The sequence below is a fragment of the Hypanus sabinus genome, chromosome 6 (assembly GCF_030144855.1).
Source record: "Hypanus sabinus isolate sHypSab1 chromosome 6, sHypSab1.hap1, whole genome shotgun sequence".
Taxonomy (NCBI): Eukaryota; Metazoa; Chordata; class Chondrichthyes; order Myliobatiformes; family Dasyatidae; genus Hypanus; species Hypanus sabinus.
In genome coordinates, this window is record NC_082711.1 from 82,528,071 (window position 1) to 82,549,051 (window position 20,981).

Below are 20,981 nucleotides of genomic sequence, written 5' to 3' on the forward strand. Positions count from 1 at the left end.
TGGATGAGGAAGTGGAGGGATGGGTTAGTAAATTTGCTGATGACACAAAGGTTGGGAGTGTTGTGGATTGCGTGGAGGGCAGTCAGAGGTTACAATGGGACACTGATAGGATGCAAATCTGGGCTGAGGAGAGGCAGATGGAGTTCAACCCAGGTAAGTGTGAGGTGGCTCATTTTGGCAGGTCAAATATGATGGCAGAATATAGTATTAATGGTAAGACTCTTGGCAGTGTGGAGGATCAGAGGGTTCTTGGGGTCCAAGTCTATAGGACACTCAAAGATGCTGCACAGTTTGACTCAGTGGTTAAGAAAGCATAGTGCATTGGCCTTCATGAATCGTGGGATTGAGTTTAGGAGCCGAGAGGTAATGTTGCAGCTGCTCTATTCTGATTGCCTCACTACAGGAAGGATGTGGAAACCATATAAGGGGTACAGAGGTGATATACAAGGGTGTTGCCTGGATTGGGGAGCATGCCTTATGAGAATAGGTTGACTGAACTTGGCCTTTTTTTCCTTGGAGCGATGGAGAATGAGAGGTGACCTGATAGAGGAATATAAGATGATGAGAGGCATTGATCATTAGATAGTCAGAGGCTTTTTCCCAGGGCTGAAGTGGCTAGCTTAAGAGGTTACAGTTTTAAAATGCTTGGAAGTGGGTACAGAGGAGATGTCGGGGTAAGTTTTTTTTCACAAAGAGTGCTGAGTGCGTGGAATGGGCTGCCAGTGACAGTGGTGGAGGCAGATACGATTGGGTCTGTTAAGAGACTTCTGGACAGGTAAATGGAGCTTTGTAAAATAGAGGGGTATGGGTAACACTAGGTAATTTCTAAGGTAAGGACATGTTCAGCACAGCTTTGTTGGCCAAAGGGCTTGTATTGTGCTGTAGGTTTTCTGTGTTTCTAATCCTCCTGCATATCTGTTCCTCAGTGTCCCTGTGGCTATTGTATAATCTTATTGGACTGATTGCATCTTTCTTATTGCATTCTATTACATGGATGTCCTTTTGGTGCAGCAATGATATCCCCAATTAATAGACCAACACACCATTCCTTTCTTTGCCTCCTTCCATCTTATCTAAAACATCAAAATCTTGAAACATTAGATATCCATTCCTGCCCGTCTCAATCAAGTCTCTGTTCCATGTACTCCATGGATCTAAGGTACCTCCAGATCCAGCTTGAACTGGTCTGTTAAGATTTGCACTGGGAACACTTCCTGCAGATGTAGTTATCAGGGAGCCTAATTTTAATTCTCAATCCTTGAATTTTGTTTTTACCAACAGGGCTTCTCCTCTACCTCTCATAAGCCTGCCTTTTCAATACGGTGCGTATCCTCGGATGTTTGCTTCAGATCTGATTCTCCCTCAGCCATGTCTCCGTCATAGCCATGATGCTATGCCAACTGATTTTGATCTGCGCTGTAAACTCATTTACTCTGTTTTGCATAAAGTTAAATTCCTTACCCTTTCTAAATCTGTCCAATTTTTATTCTGGAGACTTTATTAATTTTTTCTGCATTCTTCTTACTTTTAATTTATTCCTCAAATTTCTGTGCTATTGACTCCCCCCATTGTTTAGTTTAAAGTCCCATATACAGCTCTATTTATGCAATTTACCTGAAGTGTGGTTGCAGCATGATTCAACTGGTGCCTGTCCCATTGGAACAGTTTGAGGCCCTGTATCTAATAAAATATGTGCTGGCTTTGGTGTGCTACTAGAGGAAATTGATGGGGAGAGGACAGGAGAATGAGGTTGAGAGAGAAAATAAATCAGTCATGATTGAATGGTGGAACATTCTCAGTGGGCAAAATGGCCTATTTCTGCTCCTCTGTCTCATAGTCTAAAGCTTCCTTAGTCTAACTCATTCAAGAAGGTGCTAACGTTATTGAATATTTTTGCCATGTATTGGAATGAAAAGGAATCTGCTTGGTTGAAAAGATTGGAAATGTTATTCTTTTGTAATTATAATTTTAAAACTTTAATGGACCTAAAAGTTTTCCAGTGGATGGCACTGTTCTGTATGTGTAGTGTTATATGCTGAAACTCTGAACACCCTATATCGGTTTTTGTTTTAAACTTCTAGCTTTGTGATGTTCATTGTACATCTGACATGAACCTTAAGATGCATTTCATGGGAATGAAACACAGAAGGGTAAGAGCAACAATAAAAAAACTTCACCTGAATATGTACTTCAGAAACCAATGTACAGTTTACTAACTTGATTAAATTTGCTATGTTCTTTTTTAAATGTAACACTATCTTTTTGGTAATTGGTTTATTATCGTCACATGCATCTAAATACAGTGAACAGCTTTGTTTTGCATGCTTTTCAGACAGATCATTCCAAACAGAAGTATATTGAGATAGAACAACAGGAAAAGCAATTATCAAAATACAGATATAGTCAACTGGTCTTCTACATTTGTATGGATAGCACAGTATTTTCTTTTTGTGCACTTATGGTATAATATTAGAAAGAAACATGGAGTCATTGAAGTGTTTTGTCAACAGAGTTTAACTGCCGTCACAAAGTGATACTAAAAGACTGTTACCAAATGGAGGTATACAATTCATGATTAAAGTTTTTTATCACATGTACATCGAAACATAGAGTGAAATGCATTGTTTCTGTAAAGAAACAACACATCCAAGGGTGTGCTGGGGGCAGTCCACAAATATTGCTCCACATTCAAGCACCAACATTTCATGCCCGTCATGCTTGGCAAAACAACTCAGATGCCAAATAGCAACAGCAAAACAAACCCTGTTCCACCCACCCATGGACATGTACAGTCCTCTAGCCCCCAGACAGGCAGGCAGTCTTCTTCAGCCTCCAGTGGATTTGGACCCAGACTCACAGACTTTGGGCCTTCGACTTCTGCTCTGGACTCTCAGCTCTCAGGCCTTGATCTTCAGCATTGTCCCCAGGATCCACTGATCTCCAAATAATAGGCCACTCACCAAAAATTAGGCCTCTAACTTCAGTTCCTCCTGCCTGCACAGAACTCCAACTCAAGACTGCAGATGCTGGAATGTTGTCTTAATTTTTTAAAGAACAATTGCATTTTACTAATTGCATTTCCCTTGAAACAACACTATTGAAAGTGTCAATGTTCGAACTCTACTCTTCATCATCACTGTTATCTGTGGCCACTTACAACATTGTGTGTAACTTCCTATGAGTAAAAGAGAGGTGAGAGTAGATATCAGACTGCCAGAAACTGATACTGGAGAGGTATTAATGCGGAGGGGGGGGATGAAGCATAGAAATGGTGGCATAGAAATAAGTATCTTGTCACCGACTTCACTGTGGAAGACACTAGCAGTATGCCAGAAGTTTGAGAGTGGTGGGGCGTAAGTGAGTGTTATTTCTATTACTAAAGAGAAGGTGCTTGGGAAGCTGAAAGATCTGAAGGACGTTAAGTTATCTAGACCAGGTGGATTACACCTCAGGGTTCTGAAAGAGGTAATTGAAGAGATTGTGGCGGCATTATACTAACCTTTCAAGAATCATTAGAGTCTGGAATGGTTCTGGATGACTGGAAAATTGCAAATGTCACTTCACTCTTTAAGAATGGAGGGAGGCAAAAGAAAGAAAATGATAGGCCAGAGAGCCTGACCTCAGTCATTGGGAAGAATTTGAAGTCCATTATTAAGGATGAGGTTTTGGGATACTTGGAGGCACATAATATAATTGGCCAGTCAACAGGGTTCCCACAAGGGGAAACCTTGCCTTTTGAATACTTTGGAATTATTGCACCAACTGATCTGTACGTTCTCAAAAAATAAAGGTTGGAGAACTCGTTCTGCGGCTGTTATGCATTAGTGATGCTTGTGAATGAATGAATAGATTTCAGGCACTTAATTTTGTTTTTTCATCTATTTTGTTTTGAACATTCATACTCCCTTCACAGTGAATTGTGCAAAAGTTAGGTAGTGAGTTAAACATCTTCTCAAAAATCACCCAAGCAAGAAGCTTTCTTCAGAGTTTCTAGGGCGAAAGCTTTGTGAAACTGCAGCAAGTTAAGTAAAATGTGTATTAGATTCAATGTAGAATCGTCACATTCCTAAATATACTAATGTTATCGATTATTCTCATAATCAGCTTTAAACAAGGTAATACACACATGCAACATTCTATAGCCTTGCCATGGACTAGAGTGAGTTTGTGGCACAATAGCTTAATAGTGAACAATAAACATAATGGTTCCTTAAAAGTGCATCTAAAAGGATCACCAATGTTAAGAAAGCTTAAACTTCACAGATTTTGCTGTTTCAATGACAAATCAGTAATAAATGGAGATGGATGTCTTTCTATCATGTTTGCTCTGTTGAACATATTAATCCATGCAGGAACTGACATAAAAAACAGCTTACGAACAGGAAATTATGTTTGTACAAAATGGTCTGCGTAAAAAAAAAAATGAACAGCACCTTTAGAGTCTGAACAACCTTTGTCAGTTTAGAACAGCTGGAGGTCAGAATTATTCCATGTTCAAACAGATATTTTGGATACTTTTTTCAAAAATACATACAAAATATTGCCTGATTGAGGTAATACAGGGAATTTAATGATTTGAGCAGAAGGAGGAGGCTACAATACTAATGAAGGAATTACTGGTGAAGACTTTACTTGGTACCTAAATCCACATTATAGATTTTGTTTTTCATTTGCTTAGCCTTGTTGTAAGGCCTAGTTATGCATTTACTATGTTGCTTGATATGCAACTGATTCTGCAGGAAAATATTTTTATTTGCTCTCATAGTTATAGGTTCAGATTGGACTATGTTTATGCTCTGTATCAAACATTTGATACTCTTTCCTTGCTGGGGTTCTAAAATGGACAGTATACCATTGCAGCACAACTTTTTGGTTATGGTCTTCTGTCTGAAATAATGCACTCTTCAAAAGTTTCTCCTGCAAGCATTTTCCCTTCCAAAGTCTGGTGAATGGTGCAAGCCAAACGGATAAAATTTGAATTATGTAAATCTGGCAGTGAAACCCCTATAATTAAAATTTCTGCTCATCCAGGAAAAATTGTCTTTAGATAAATAATACAGGTGGTATCTAAACAAAGAAGGATGGATGCCTTTAGGTGGGAATAGATTAATGACATATTTCAACTTCAAGGGGACATACTCTTAGCTTCATTGGCATTTGTACAAGGACAGGGAAACATGCAGGAGAAGGATCCCAGGGAATGCTTGTAATCAAGCAAAATGACAGGCTGTCTTTACCAAATTTTGGACTAAATCTGCATCTATAATTGCTCTTGGAAATAGAAGAAACTGTTGGTATGGTTCACAAATTAAACATAATTTTATAAACTTGTAACTTCTGTTAGTTTTGGACAATAATTTCTCTGATTTGAATAAATTTTTCTACACAGAAATGAAACATGATCTGGCTAGTTCTACTATCAGTAGCTTTGATATGCGTATCTTTAATCACATGTTAAAATGTAACTGGTCATCTGTGGTGGTCTTGGCTTAGTTGGTAGTTTCGTCTGAGATTGGCCTTGATTGCTGTCATTTAAGAGGTAAATTGGCACTTTATGTGAGATTGATTTAGCTTAAATACGTGCAAGTCTGCAGAAACTGGAAATCAATAGCAGCATACACAAAATGCTGGAGGAATTTAGCAAGTCATGCAACATCTATAGAAATGAATAAACAATCGACATTTCTGGCTAAGACCCTTTTTCAGGACTGAAATGGAAGGGCAAAGGTTCCAAAAGAAAAAGGTGGGAGGGAGAGGAAGGAGGCTAGCTAGAAGGTGATGGGTGAAGCCAAGTGAGTGGAAAAGGTAAGAGGGCTGGAGAGGAAGCAATCTTATAGGAGAGGAGAGTGGACCATAGGAGAAAGGGAAGGATGAGGGGACTCGGGGGAAGTGATAGGCAAGTGAGAGGAGGTAAAAGGCCAGAATGGGGAATAGAAAAAGGGAGGGGAGGGGGGAAATTACCAGAAGGAGAGATGCGATATTCCTGCCAACAGGTTGGATGCTACCCAGACAGAATATAAGGTGTTGCTTATCCACCCGGAGATTGGCCTCATATTGGCACAAGACACAAGAGGAAGCCATGGGCTGGCATGTCATAATAAGAATGAGAATCAGAATTAAAATGTTTTGCCGCTGGAAAGTTCTGCTTTAGGCAGATGGAGTAGAGGTGCTCAACGAAGCAGTCCCCCAATTTATGACGCGTCTCATCAATGTAGAGGAGGCGCATCAGGAGTACCGGACACAATAGACAAACCCAGCAGATTTGCAAGTGAAGTGTTGCCTCACCTGGAAGGACTGTTTAGGACCTTGAATGGAGGTGAATAAGCAGGTGTACCACTTAGGCCGCTGGGAGGGACAAATGGACAAGGCAGTTGCAGAGGGATAATCTCTGAAAAACAGAGAGGAGGGGGAAGGTAAAGATATGTTTAATCGTAGGATCCCATTGGAGATGGTGGAAGTTGCAAAGGATGACGTGTTGGATGCAGAGGCTCATGGGGTGGTACATAAAGACAAGAGGAACTCTCACTGTAAAGATGGTGGGAAGATTGGGTGAGCATGGATGTTCAGGAAATGGAGGAGTTGCGAGTGAAGGCAGCATCAACAATGGGAAGCTATTGAATTTAGTTTTCTCTGTTCATCAGTGAAACAGTTGAAAGGATAGACAGATAACTTGGCATTGACTTAATTTGTTAATAAAGTGGTACTAATTTATCTTCATCAAGCAAACCAGAACTTTATAATTATTTCCCTTATTCAAGTGAGTTTGATGTAGCTATGTAACATGCAAGAGAGTCCAGATTTACGTTAAAAATAATAAATCATTTTGTTTAATTGACATAGGTGAACTGGAAAATTTGTGACTTACGCATGTTTTCTGCACCTGTAGAGAAATCTGTCAAGGGGAAATGGATGGCAGCACTATTGCCTGAGCACTTTTCTTCTTGATCCAAATGTTTCATAGTCCTTTCAAATACTTGAAATATGCAATGGGAGGTTTAATTGCCTTCATTGTTCACAAATGTATAAACGCTAAACTGTGAATATGGTCAGAGAAGGCATCAAATCTGAAGATAAGTGTTCACTCAGATTACTATTTCAAGAAAGCATTCTCTTACAAACTTATATTAATGCGTTTTGTTATGTCTGTTCAGCAGAGTTGGGCAGAAAGTACTGCTTGACCAAGAAATTACTTTGAATGTAACATTTGCTAATTAATGCCAAACTGCAAAGATGTACCAAGTCCTAAGGTATTCAAATGTTACTATTGCTAGTAATTCTACAAAATAAGTTTTCTGAAACACTAAATCTAATTGTCTGGATATTACTTTTATAATTTTATTTTCTGCAGTAGTCAGAAAATAAAAGGCTCAGTTTGAATTTTTGCAGAAAGTTACTTTTCCTGTGTAGTACAAATGAAAAGATACTTTCTGGAGAAAAAGACAGTCTGCAGATAGCCTTGTTAATGAAATCTTTCAGTTTTGTGTCCCAACAGAAGCAACACTACTAATTTTTTCTGTTCATTTTCTTCGATGGTTCTTCTCAAACTTCATATGACAGCGTGAGGAAGGCCTCAAAAATCGTAAGTACTGCAAGATTCTTTAAGGATCTTGTTAGCATCTTCTTATAGACGCTCTCTTCTAATCTCCATGTAAACTGAATGATGCACTGACTCATACAAATTGACTTTCATTTGTGAATGCATTGGTTTACCTTGTTAATAATTTGTGGAACATGAGCAATAACTGAACATTGTGTTTCAGTTTACATCTAAGCTACAAGTTAGGCTTAGAGTTTCAATCTTTACTCCTTTTCCCAGTTTGGGAAAAGGGACAATGCCGTGCCATGATTCCAACTTTTGAAGTTGAAGTATTGGCAAATGATGTGGCCACAAAGGTAAAATGCACAGGTTGGAATGTCTCAGAGATTGTTCTGACTGCAAAATCTTGAATTCCTTTACTCCAAAACTAAGCCAACTGCTCATATATATTGAGCAATTCTTTTTTTTACAAAATCACGGCAAAGGAGCTTACATAAAAGTTTGTAAGTTTACAAAAATTCAGCAGTTTCCACCAACCCTATGCTTTTACCTATTAAGCAGTATTTATCAATTAAATTTTTCCATTCTATTTTGCTGACATTTCATTTTAATTGAAACAATTCCTACAGCCTTATTTTAAAGTTTGCATCCCATTCTTCTACTTCAGTTTAAGAGCACTGTTGATGAAGAGAAAGGAGTCAATTTTTAAAAAATGATTTAGCAAGTTGTGGTTTTAAATGACCATTAACTGCTTTAAGATATTCCTGTTGTACTCTTGATTCCTAATACACCACCACTATCACAGTTTCTGTGGTTAGAGGGGTATTTCTATCTGGCCTTAATGCCTAATTTGAATTCATGAATTGTACTTCTAACATGCTGAGCTCTCATCCTGTCACCAGAAGTGATGGACGATGCCATGACATAATCTTGACCCACATTTCTTTAATATTTATGTGCTGTTTAAACTTGATTCAGGACTCAAATATATATCCCAGTAGCAAATACATAAAGTTCACTTATCAACAATAAAGGAAAGAAGTACCCATTTGCTGATGGTTTTTTCTGTTGGGGAAAAATACAAATCCTGAAGTGCACAGACCATGGGCAGGACATAAGCTCTATTCATAATAAAGTAGGTCAGATGCAACATTTTCAATACCACAAGTGGTAAAGTTCTGCAAGAATTACTTGCTATGAAAATGTTGACCGACCATGATCAAGTCTTAATTACTGGTTTATAGATAAGTGTTAGAAATTTGCTACTGGGCTTAGAAAATCTTGTCCTGTTTCAAATGAGGGAAATATTTATATAATAAAAGTCAAATCTTCGTGCACTCAAATTCCTGTGTTGAATGCTCCATTGTTCTGACTATTCATATTTTGAAGCAGTCAAAGCAATTAGATGAGCTTGTCTGCATAAATGTGATGAGAGACGAAGTCGTCCTGGACTTCTTCCATTGAGATCCCACTACCCATAATGGAAACATTATAGGATACTGGGATTTTGGTCATTTTTCAATACTTATGTGATAAATCACAATCTTGGTCAAATATGCAGCAGAACTATTTTCACTGAAGTATTCTGATTTACTTTCGGTATTGTGGCTGTATGATTTAAAACTGGCAGTTCTTTAGGTTTGGATAATTTGAAGAAAACTTCGGGAGCATCAACAAAAATCATTAATCAACACAGTTGAATCACTGTCAGTGGATCAATAAGTCTGGATAACTGATCCATAATACTGAATAAGACGTTGGGTTTGATACTGGGTCTCTATTGATTCAATGGATTTCAGTGAGAGAGTAGGAAACCAGTGTTATCCTCTATGCCAGTATGAATCAGCCAAGGCTACTTCTTATTGGTCATCCAGTGATTGGCCTGCCAGAGCCCCTTGATGAAATGTTGCAGAAGATGTCTGGCAAGGATTGGGATTAACTGTGATGCCATTTCCTATGGCAATAAGAAGAAGGTATGTCCTGGGTGATGGGGGTCCTTAATGATGGATACCAGCATTTAGGGGCATCACATTTTATAGATGCCCTCAGTGCTGGGGAGGCTTGTGCCCATGATGGATCTGGCTGATTTTACAATCCCCTGCAGATTTTTTACGATACGGAGCAGTGCCCCCCTTCACAACAGATGGTGATGCAACTAGTTTGAATGCTCTCCACAGTACATTTGTAGAAATTTGTTAAGTGTCTTTGGTGATACACTAATTCTCTTCAAAGTCCCAATGAAATATAGCCACTGTTGTGCCTTCTTTGTACTTGCCTCAATATGTTGGGCCCAGGATATATCCTCAGAGATATTGACACCCAGGAACTTGAAACCGCTCACACTTTCTTCTGCTGATCTTTCGATGAGGACTCGTGTGTATTCCCTTGTCCATAGGAGTTGATCCTGGCCACGGCCAATCTCTCAAAATGCTTCATCACAGTAGGTGTGAGTACAACTAGGTGATAGCTATTGCACCAGCCTACCATCTTCTGGGGCACTGGTATGATTGTTGCCCTTTTGAAGCAGGTGGGAGCCTCCAACTGCAGCAGTGAGACATTGAAGATGTCTTTGAACACTCCTGCCAGTTAGTTGGCACGAGTTTTCAATGCCTTACCAGGTAGACCATCAGGGCCTGATGCCTTGGAAGGGTTCACCCTCAGAAAGGTATCTGATGTTGGCCTCTGAGGCAGAGATTACAGGGTCACTGCTGCAGGGATTTACATATATGTAGTTTTATTCTCCCTTTCAAAACACAAATAAAAGGCATTGAGCTCAGCTGGGATGAAGCATTACAGCCATTCATGGTGTTAGGTGTCTCCTTGTAGGAAGTAATGGCCTGCAGACCTTGCCAGAGCTAACATGCATCTGATTCTGTCTCTAACTTCGATCAGAATTGGTTTTTTTGCTTTTAAAATGGCCTTTCATATGTCACAACTGAACTTCATGTATAGTTTTGGATCACCAGTCTTGAATGCCACTGATCTAGACCTCAGCAGACCACAAATGCCCTGGTTTATGCACAGCTTTTGGTTTGGGTTTGTTCTCAAAGGTCATGCACACAGGTCTTGATGAAGTTGGTGACAATTGTGGAATATTCATTAAGATTCAAAGATGAATCCCTGAATATTGTTCACCAATTCAAAGCAGTCTTGTTAAGTGCTCCTTGGCCTCCTTTGCCCATATCTTCTTGATAACTAGTGCTGCGATCTTTAGTCTCTCCACTAGGTTACTCTCTCGTATTCTATTTGGGACAGCATACTTTCAGAGAAGGAAATTGAGATAAATCATTGTATTTGGATTAAAATTCTGAACTAATGACATATTCCTCGCAGTCCAAAGTCTGATTCATGCTTCTGATCAAACAATATGATGGAGACTGTTCAGGCAAAGGAAAATGATCTGCTTTAAATTTTTGTTTAAAAGGTAAATTGTATTTGATAGGGAAGACATTTTGCATCAGTTGCAGTTAACTGACATAGATTTTGCCGTTATAATGTTAATTGTAAATTCCTAAGGTAACCCAGCCTGCAGCTGAAAGTGAGCATGTGAGTGAACTTCCTGGAGAAAATGGCATGCCAATTTTGTGGCTTCATTCTATGAGCAAAGCCACAGAATAGTTCCTTTATTAAGCTTTTCCTGAATTTCTCGGGTTATGATGAGCTATGATTCCATGGCTGCAAGAAGCCATCCAATATCTTATTATTATTAACCAGACCATGAGATAAAGGAGCAGAATTAGGGCATCGATCCATTGAGTCTACTCCTCCAATTAAACATGCATGATTTTTATCGCTCTAAACTCCATTCTCTTGCTTTCTCCCTGTAACCTTTGACACTCCTACTAATCAAGAAATGATCATCCTCTGTTTTAGATATACCCAATGACTTGGCCTTCATAGCCATCTGTGGCAATGAATTCTACAGATTCACCGCTCTCTGGCTAAAGAAATTCCTCCTCATCTCTGTTCAAAAGGGCCATCCTTCCATTCAGAGACTGTGCCCTCTGGTCCTAGACTTTCCCACTACTGGAAATGCCTTCTCCATATCGAATCTGTCGTGGCCCTCCAGTATTCAGTAGGTTTCATTGAGATCAGTTCTCAATTTTTTTAAACTCTTGAGCACAGGCATAGAATCATCAAACATTCTTTTAAGCAAAAATTTTAAAATTCATTATATGTTCTTGGTGCAGCTCAGGATATTCGCAAATGAAGGAGACAAAACACTTTCATGACCAAAGAAAACACATTATTAGAAATAACAACAATGCAATACAAAAGAAAAAAAATGAACCTTTATAGCAGTAGCAGCACAGAAATCAAAATAATACTTAATATTCACTGAGCGAGCCGATCTGGAGGGGGCCACAGATCTAAGAATCTCACAGGCAGCCTGTTTTCTTTCTCTAAGTCTAATTCTGTCTCAACATAACCTGCAGTGTACTGCTCCCAATTTCAACATCATCTGCGATCCAGCCCAAGACAGAACTTTCTTCCCCTTTTATACCCTTCAAAATGTGTTACTGTGGTACTTATCCATCCCTTGATGGTACCAGCTGCACCCTCCTTATTTCTTATGATCTTCGGCCCAGACAAACATGTTTTACACCACTTTCCACTGTTACGAACCCCGTAACTGGGTGTCTTACCAGCAAAGATAGGAGTAGCCGTTGAAGTCTGATGATACTATTTTTAACAGTATTTATTAGTAAAAGTACACAAAAATAATATCAATGCAAATATATAGATAATATACATCATCAATACTAAACCTAAAAGTGCGAGTATAATAATCATCAATAAGAAATAAGTTCTATTGTTGTCTAGGGGATAATGAATTGTCCGATGGAAATATAAAGTTCAGTTCATACAGGCTGTAGTCATTGTTGATCACTGTGTTGCAATTGTTGGAGAGAAAGAGAGAGAGAGAAAAAATCTTGCTGAATTTCCTTGTACGATCTTGATCCATATCCGTCCTTTAGCTAGAATGTTCCGTGGTGGAAACACACACAAGCCCCCACCGGACTTGTAGCATTTCTCCTGGTGCGTCTGAGGGGTGTTCCCCAGATCCCTCTTTTATCCTCACTCACAGGTTCTCAGGTGTCAATCAGGTTGGGATGATGCAATCCCTCAACCAGACCACTCTGGCTGCCCCCTGAGTGGTTTCAATGAATAGTACAGAACTCAATACACAATTCCTCCTTCAAGAGACAATAGCAGTAATCTCTCCCTTTGTCAATAGGAGACATTCCACCTTGTGTATTCTGGCGTTGTCTCTCTCTCATTACTGACATGCTGTGTATCTCTCATTTCCTGGGTATCAGACCCGAAATAATAGCGATTTTGCGATTCTCAAAAAGGAGGGGGGGGGGGGGGAGGCATTGGCGATTCTGTACCCTTCTGCCCATCAGAGTTGCTCCTCATTCGTAACTCCCCCATCCTTCTAAGGATTTTTACCACTGGGAAAAATTAACTAATACACAGTCTTACAGAATTTCAGAATCTAACACAATACAGAAGAGTTTTTTCACTACAGAGTAATACAGTTATACATTCAATTCAGCATCTAAACAGTTAGCGATTACATTGTCACTTCCTTTAATATCTTAATATCTTGTACCTTAATAAATTCCTGTAGCATCAGACTCCAATTTAGTAACCACCTATTTTTGTTCCTTTTCTTCAGCAAAACAAAACTAGAGTTGTGATCTTAAGTATATAATACAAAATGTGAACCAATACATGTGTGATTATTCTGTAGTACATTACAAAAGTTTATGCAAATACTAATCTTTATTTTACTTTTAAACTTAACAGTCAATTTTCCATGTTGTTGTCTTTATTATTTACATGCTTGGTCGAAATCCCTTAAAACCAGATCCTGTTATTTAAAGTGGCATTTTTCAACCTTTGCCTCTTTTCCAGTTAACTCTCACGTGGTTAGCTTGCTTACCAGTGTGGAATAGGCTTTTGCAGACTCCTTTCATAGGAGTTATTTTATCAACAATGTTTTCCAAACTTAGCCCATCTTCTGAACTTCCACACTATTCCTTATTTTTAAGCAAGTCCTTAATTTTATCTTCAGGACCCTTCATTCTAGTAGTTTTCAGTTTAATATCTGCAAGCGATCCCTCTTTGTCCAAACAACATTTCAAATTCTGCCTCTTCACAGCACACCCTTGAATAACATTAGCGAGTGGGGTACCTTTACATTCCAAATCAAACTGTAATTGATTCGCAGGCACCTTGTTAACAGGCCATTGTCCCTTCAGCCTGGTTACTGCTTCTGACACCAATCCAGACTTTACATTTTCTTCATTCAATTTAGGAACTACACTTTTCCCTTCTCCTTCAATAATAATATCCACATCACCACCTGTTATCTCCTCACTAACTTTTAACACACCTTTGAACACAAACAACTGGGAATTCTCACTTCCCACTATTACCAAGGTTAACCCTTTCTTCACTGAACCAAGTCTGTCTGACCCACAAGCACTGCATTCCTTTTTAACTGAATCAGATACCTCAGACTTTCCCTGAGTTTTATTACTAGGTTCAGTACCATGTGCATCCACATCTTGAACACACTCAAACGGGACCTCTGCCTCTTCTAGGCTTTCAATACCCGTCCCTTTTACAAATTCTAAGTTCCCCTGACCCTCCCAGTTACTCTCTGGGCAACTCCCTTCCGGAGTAAACTCAACCCTGCAGGCTGAAACAACCTCATCTGCTAAACCAGCAGACTCCTTCAACATAACGGCATCCTTTTCATCTAGGACTGCCCTTATTTCATTATCGGGAACACATTTAAATTCTTCAACTTCTTCAAACAGTTCTGTCAAGCCAAACAGATCATCCATGTCCAACCCTGGACCTTCTAACAGCCTTATCTGGTTCTCATTTTTATTCCGTGCCTCTATAAATTTCCTCCTGGCAAGGGTAGGTCTTTCTCCTCTCCTTTACTCTCTTTCACCCCCCTATTCTCCGTTTTAACACCCTCTAACCCCTCTTGGTACAGGGTCGGTAAAAACATCTCGGCCAAATCCACACAGGACTCATTTAAGCTGGTCTCTTTCTCAGCTGCCTTTCTCGACATGCTGCGAGTGGTCGCGCATGCTGGATAGATCTTGGAACCTAGGGGCGGGTCCTCAACACTTACAGGCTGGCTCGTCAGCTTCATTGCTGACCAAACCTCAACACCGGCTAAATCGTTACCAAGAAGGACGTCCACGTCAGCTCTCGGAAATTCTGATCGCACCCTTATTTCAACTGGTCCAGATACCAGATCACAATTTATAATGATCCTTTGCAAAGGCACAGCTTCTGTCCCTTTTCCTGTGCCTCTCAAAACTACCTCTCCCGTCTCAGGACCAAAATCTAGTACCTTACTAAGAATCAATGACTGCTCAGCTCCAGTATCTCTCCAGATCCGCACTGGAACTGGTGTTTCTCCCCCTTTCACAGACACAGTCCCTTCTGAAATAAATTTCTCACGCCTCCCTCGTATTCTATCTACCTGGGGCTTTCTCGTCGATTTGCTGATTTGACACAATACATCCTGTAGGGACTGCTGCTTTACCTTTTCCTGTCTCCTTCCTCAGAGCAAAGCACTTAGATGCAATATGACCCACCTTTCCACAATTAAAACAGGTCAAGCCAGGAACCCTCCTGCCATCTTGCCTTTCTTACTCCTTACTTTTACCACTAGCTCCCGGCTGAATTTCTGCCTCAGCCGGCGGGCTTTCTCTACCGTTCCTACGGTCTTCTGGTAACTCTTATTCGAGGAAAACTTTGTCTTGTGGGTTAGGGCATATTCATCTGCGAACCTGGCAAATTTGGATATGGACTTATTCGGCTTCTTGTTCAAGTACATCCAGGTATCATCCGAAACACAACCTTTAAATTCCTCAATCAGAGTTAACTCCCCGAAATGCTGAAAATCCTCTTCCACTCTTTCTGCTGCACACCAACAATCCAAGAGCACACCCTTCTCATGGGCAAACTCTGCATACGTCTGATTCCACACTTTCTTTAAATCTCTAAACTTTTGTCTGTAGGCCTCAGGTACCAATTTGTAGGCCCGAAGAATGGCCTGTTTTACTTCCTTGTAATTCTCATACTCCTCCTCCTCCATAGACAACGCCGCATATGCCCGCTGCGCCTTCCCTTTTAACACACTTTGTAACAACTCCACCCACTGATCTCTGGGCCACTTCTGATTCACTGCCACCTTTTCAAAATGCAAGAAATAACTATCAACATCCGTCTCCTTGAACGGAGGTGCTAACCTAAATTCCCTACTAACATTAAACCTCTCCTCGGTCTGCCCCTTGAGCTCTTCACTCTTGCCTTAACTTCTCCATGTCCAGCTCATGCTGCCTCTGTTTCTCCTTCTCCTCATACTCCCTCTGCTTTTCAGCTCTTTCCTTCTCCTTTTCAGCTGCTTTCAGCTTTTTTAACCTAATTTCATGCTCCCTCTTCCTCTGTTCTGCGTCTAGCCTCAATTTTTCCAACTCTAACTGAGCCGTCCCAATAGCTGGTACCTTTTCAGGGATATTGTCCAATACCTCAGCCGAAAACACATTCTTCTCAATATAATACTGAGTTATGGCCCTCCGCATCTCCCACTTTTTCATTGACAACCTCACCTCTGCGAGATTTAGTCCTTTCACAATATTTACCAAGTCTGACTTTGTGGCCTCTAGTGCCTTCAAAGTCAGGTTTTGTGTAAATTCTACGTCCATCTTTGCTGGTTTCCCATTTGGTTACCCACGCAACCCGATCCAAGTCTGGACTTAAAAGCCCGATTTACTGGCCCTCCAATTTAGTATCAAATCCCGCGAAGAGGCCCCAAGTTGTTATGAACCCCGTAACTGGGTGTCTTACCAGCAAAGATAGGAGTAGCTGTTGAAGTCTGATGATACTATTTTTAACAGTATTTATTAGTAAAAATACACTAAAATAATATCAATGCAAATATACAGATAATATACGTCATCAATACTAAACCTAAAAGTGCGGGTATAATAATCATCAATAAGAAATCAGCTCTGTCGTTGTCTAGGGGATAATGAATTGTCCGATGGAAATATAAAGTTCAGTTCAGTTCATACAGGCTGCAGTCATTGTTGATCACTGTGTTGCAATTGTTGGGGAGAGAGAGAGAAAAACTTGCCGACTTTCCTTGTACGATCTTGATCCGTATCTGTCCTTTAGCTAGACCGTTCCGTGGAGGACTCGTCACCCAGGCAAGGGTGGACACACACACAAGCCCCCACCGGTCTCGTAGTGTCTCTGCTGGTGCGTCTGAGGGATGTTCCCCAGACCCTACTTTTATCCTCACTCACGGGGTCTCAGGTGTCAATCAGGTTGGGATGATGCAATCCCTCAACCAGACCACTCTGGCTGCCCCGAGTGGTTTCAATGAATAGTACAGAACTCAATACACAATTCCTCCTTCAAGAGACAATAGCAGTAATCTCTCTCTTTGTCAATAGGAGACATTCCACCTTTGTGTATTCCTGTGTTGTCAATAACAACTGCCTTTTCTGTTATCCTGCGTCTCTCTCTCATTACTGACATGCTGTGTATCTCATTTCCTGGGTATCAGACCCCGAAATAATAGCGATTTTGCGATTCTCAAAAAAGGGGGGGGGGCGGGCATTGGCGATTCTGTACCCTTCTGCCCATCAGAGTTGCTCCTCATTTGTAAAACCACTGTTGTGGCTGAAGATTTGTACTCCCTTTCTCAAAATATTGCAGTCATTTGGTTCTCTTGTACTTTCTCAAAAACAATCCCACTCCAAGCTCACACCATTTTGTCTTACAGACTTCCATTTTATTTTAGCATAAACCAAGGAGGATTCACACTGAACTTTTTCCTTCACTCATACACTAACTCTTTCATTCTTGGTATCATTCTTGTAAACTTCTCTGGACCCTTTCCAGTGCCAGCACATCCTTCCTTAGATATGGGGCCCAGAACTGCTCACAGTATTCCAAATGTCTTTTGACCCAACACCTTATAAAGCCTCAGTATTACATCCTTGATTTTATTTTCTAATCATCCTGAAAAGAATGCTGACATTTTATTTCCGATCCTTGATACCAACTCAAACTACAAGTTAACCTTCAGTGAATCCTGCACTAGGAATTGCAAGTGCCTCTGATTCTGAATTCACTCTCCATTTAAATGATTGTATATTCAGTACATTGTCACCCATCTGCCATTTATTTGCTACTTTTCCCAAATCTGTCCAAGTCCTACAGATTCCCTGCTTCCTCAACACTACCTGACCCTCTACCTATCTTTGTATCATCCATAAACTTGGCCACAAAGCCTCCAATTCAGTATTTCAGATCATTAACTTGAAACATGAAAAATAGTGAACCCTACATTGAACCCACAGAATGTCTATAGTTACTAGCATATAGGTGATTATATAAAAATACAAGCAAGGATAGTAAAGTTGAACTGCAAGAGAAGTACCAATTCAACACCATTCTACCTTTGATTCTAAATCACACATTTAGAATAATTATATCTGAAAACTCAGAAAAACTTGCAGTGCCTGTCTTAAGTATAAAATAACTAAAAATTCACCCGAGTTATGAAAATGTCAGAAAAAATAGAGGTATGTTATTGTCAGGTGGATTGACTTTATAAGTAGGTACACTTCCCATGTTTAAGCAGCTCTATTAATGATTATTCTTAAGCAAGTAATGAAGATGTAAATTATGATAAGGCACATTAGTGCAAATATTATGACTCATAATATTGAGTAACTGCAGCTTACCAGATTTTACTGGATTCATTCAAAAATCTCCCGCCTGTCAGATTGATGTAGGTCTTTATGAATATGATCAGCCAAATCACTTATATCTTCCGACTCATCATGTATTTAAGTACAAGACCCCTTTCCTATAACAGTACATGTTCCCTCCTTATCTGCATTAAGTACAAAATAACTAAAAAATCAACCTGAGTTAGGAAAACATTAAAGGTATATTGCCATACAGTCCTGGAAGGCCATCTTGAAGACCATAAGACATATGTGCAGAATTAGACCACTCAGCCCATTGAGTCTGCTCTGCCATTCCATCATGGCTGATCCTGTCCCACTCAACCCCATACACCTGCCTTCTTACCATATTCTTTGGTGCCCTGACCGATCGGGAAACTATAAACTTCTGCCCTAAATATATGTACGGATGTGGCCTCCATTGCGGTCTGAGGCAGAGCATTCCACAGACTTGCTACTCTCTGGCTTAAAAAAAAATCCTCTTCTGTTCTAAAGGGTCGCCCCTCAATTTTGAGGCTGTGCCTTCTAGTTATGGATATCCCCAACATAGGAAACATCCTGTCCACATCCATCCTATCTAATCCTTTCAATATTCAGTAGGTTTCAATGAGATTTCCCCCCTCCCCAAATATCCTTCTAAATTCCAGTGAGTACAGGCCCAAAGCTGCCAAACATTCCTGATATGTTAACCCCTTCATTGCCAGAGTCATCTTTGTGAACTTCCTCTGGACTCTCCAATGACAATGCATCCTTACTGAAATATGGGTCCCAAAACTGTCAACAATACTCTTGTGCAGCCTGACTAGTGTCTTATTAAACTTCAGCGTCATATCCTTGTTTTTATATTCTATTTCCCTTGAACTAAATGCCAACATTGCATTCACCTTCTTTACCACACACTCAACCTGTGAATTGACCTTCTGGGAATCTTGCATGAGAATTTTCTCCCCACTTAGATAATAGTCTGCTCTGTTATTCCTTTTTCAAAAATGCATTATCATACATTTCCCAACACTGTATTCTATCTAGCACTTTTTGCCCATTCTTCCAATTTGTCTAAGTCCTGCTGCAATTGCTTTGCTTCCTCAGCCCTACCTATCCCTCCACCTATCTTCATATCATCCGCAGAGGTACCAGGAGTCATGCTGCACAAAACCAGTACTTAATTTTCAGAAACAACAGTCTATCCAGCCAGAACTCTTTCAGTTGTTGAGGAGCCAGTTGAGATTAAAAAGAGTCATCTTTTTGAAATGAATTGTATTTTTGTAGCATGTTATTATCATGGTCATTATAGTCTTCTGTGTCTAATGGCAACAGTGTACTTGGATTTACTGGACTTGCCTGCTTGATGATTATTAGATGCCTCAAGAAAGTGGGCCATTTTGAACATTTATCCTTCCTTTCCAGTTCAGGTGGTTAAGGATTGCCATCCTTACTTGAGTTGATAGAGGTCACTGTGGAGTCCATGTCATGTCCATCCCAGAATTCCTCTGAGTTCAGATTGTTGCACTGTCCGATAGACAGGGCATTTCCCAAGGCGTGTCACTGGCTGGACTGCCTACTTGAGATCCCTGCTATGTTTTCTGATAGTGCTTCAGTTTGTTCTTCTGCATTTCAATCTGATTACTTCTGTTCTGGTGTTCTTTCACTTCCTCAGTTAATGCAGAGATTTGCTCTTTTGACTTTTTACTCTCTGAAATACTGTTTTTGTAATTATCACTGTTTTCCTTTTTCACTTAGAAACATAGAACATAGAAAACCTACAGTACAATACAGGCCCTTCCGCCCACAATGCTGTGCCGAACATATACTTGCTTTAGAAATTACCTAGGGTTACTCATAGCCCTCTATTTTTCTAAACTCCATGTACCTATCCAGGAGTATCCTGTTGCATGTCAGCATCATTTTAGGCACCTGAACGAGGTGGGTGGAAGACGTCATTATGACATATGCAGAAAGGTTTTCTGGGACATTCAGCAGTTAAGGACATTTTCTGGGACATTCAGCAGTTAAGGACAATGGTCTGCGAGCTACCAGCAGGAACTGAGTGCAGTTAGTTAAAGAGTTCACTACAGCAGTGGGCAAGTTTAATACTTCTCTTTGTTCAGAAGATAGTGATTAGCAGCACACAGTGCATATTGGATACGTGACTGTCACTTTGTATGATCCATACTTGGATTACTGGAGTATTCTGTGGTGACCGCTTGTGTTAAGAAATATTCCGTGACTGTCATCTTGTGATACCATTATGTGGATTTTGGAACTTAGGTGTCACTTTGTTACCCCTGTGTGACTCTGGCATTTAAGTGATGACTACTCAACGTCTAGTATCTTCTGAGACTGTCACCTCATTTTCCTAGTGTGGATTTCCGGAATCTTCTGGATTGCCATCCTAGGAGCTTGTTTGAGTAAGATTTAAGAAGAACTGTTCCCAGACCATCACAGGTTGTGAGCTAACATGAATAATACTGTTAATTTCTGTTTAGGAGAGTAATCTATTTAATTGTCTGTATTTTGGGTAGATACTGGAAATATACTAGTTTAACATTAAAAGCTGATTCTGAGGTCTACTGCTGCTGGCACGTAGCACTCTTAAAATACCTTATTGTATCCCTTCCACCACCATCGCCAGCAGCCCATTC

At 40.0% G+C, this 20,981-nt stretch overlaps 1 protein-coding gene across 3 annotated transcripts in view; it reads left to right on the top strand.

Moving 5' to 3' along the window:
- The window catches only part of LOC132395635 (uncharacterized), an 86,976-nt gene that overhangs the window by 1,757 nt on the left and 64,238 nt on the right, over positions 1–20,981 (top strand). The window contains exons 3-4 of one of the 3 annotated variants that reach the window (XM_059972521.1): positions 2,082–2,150; positions 7,558–7,579. The exons of 1 other annotated variant lie outside the window; for it this stretch is intronic. In XM_059972521.1, coding sequence (XP_059828504.1) covers positions 2,082–2,150; positions 7,558–7,579 — 91 coding nt within the window. The remainder of the gene's footprint in view (positions 1–2,081; positions 2,151–7,557; positions 7,580–20,981) is intronic. One more of the 3 variants, XM_059972522.1, reaches the window with a different exon arrangement.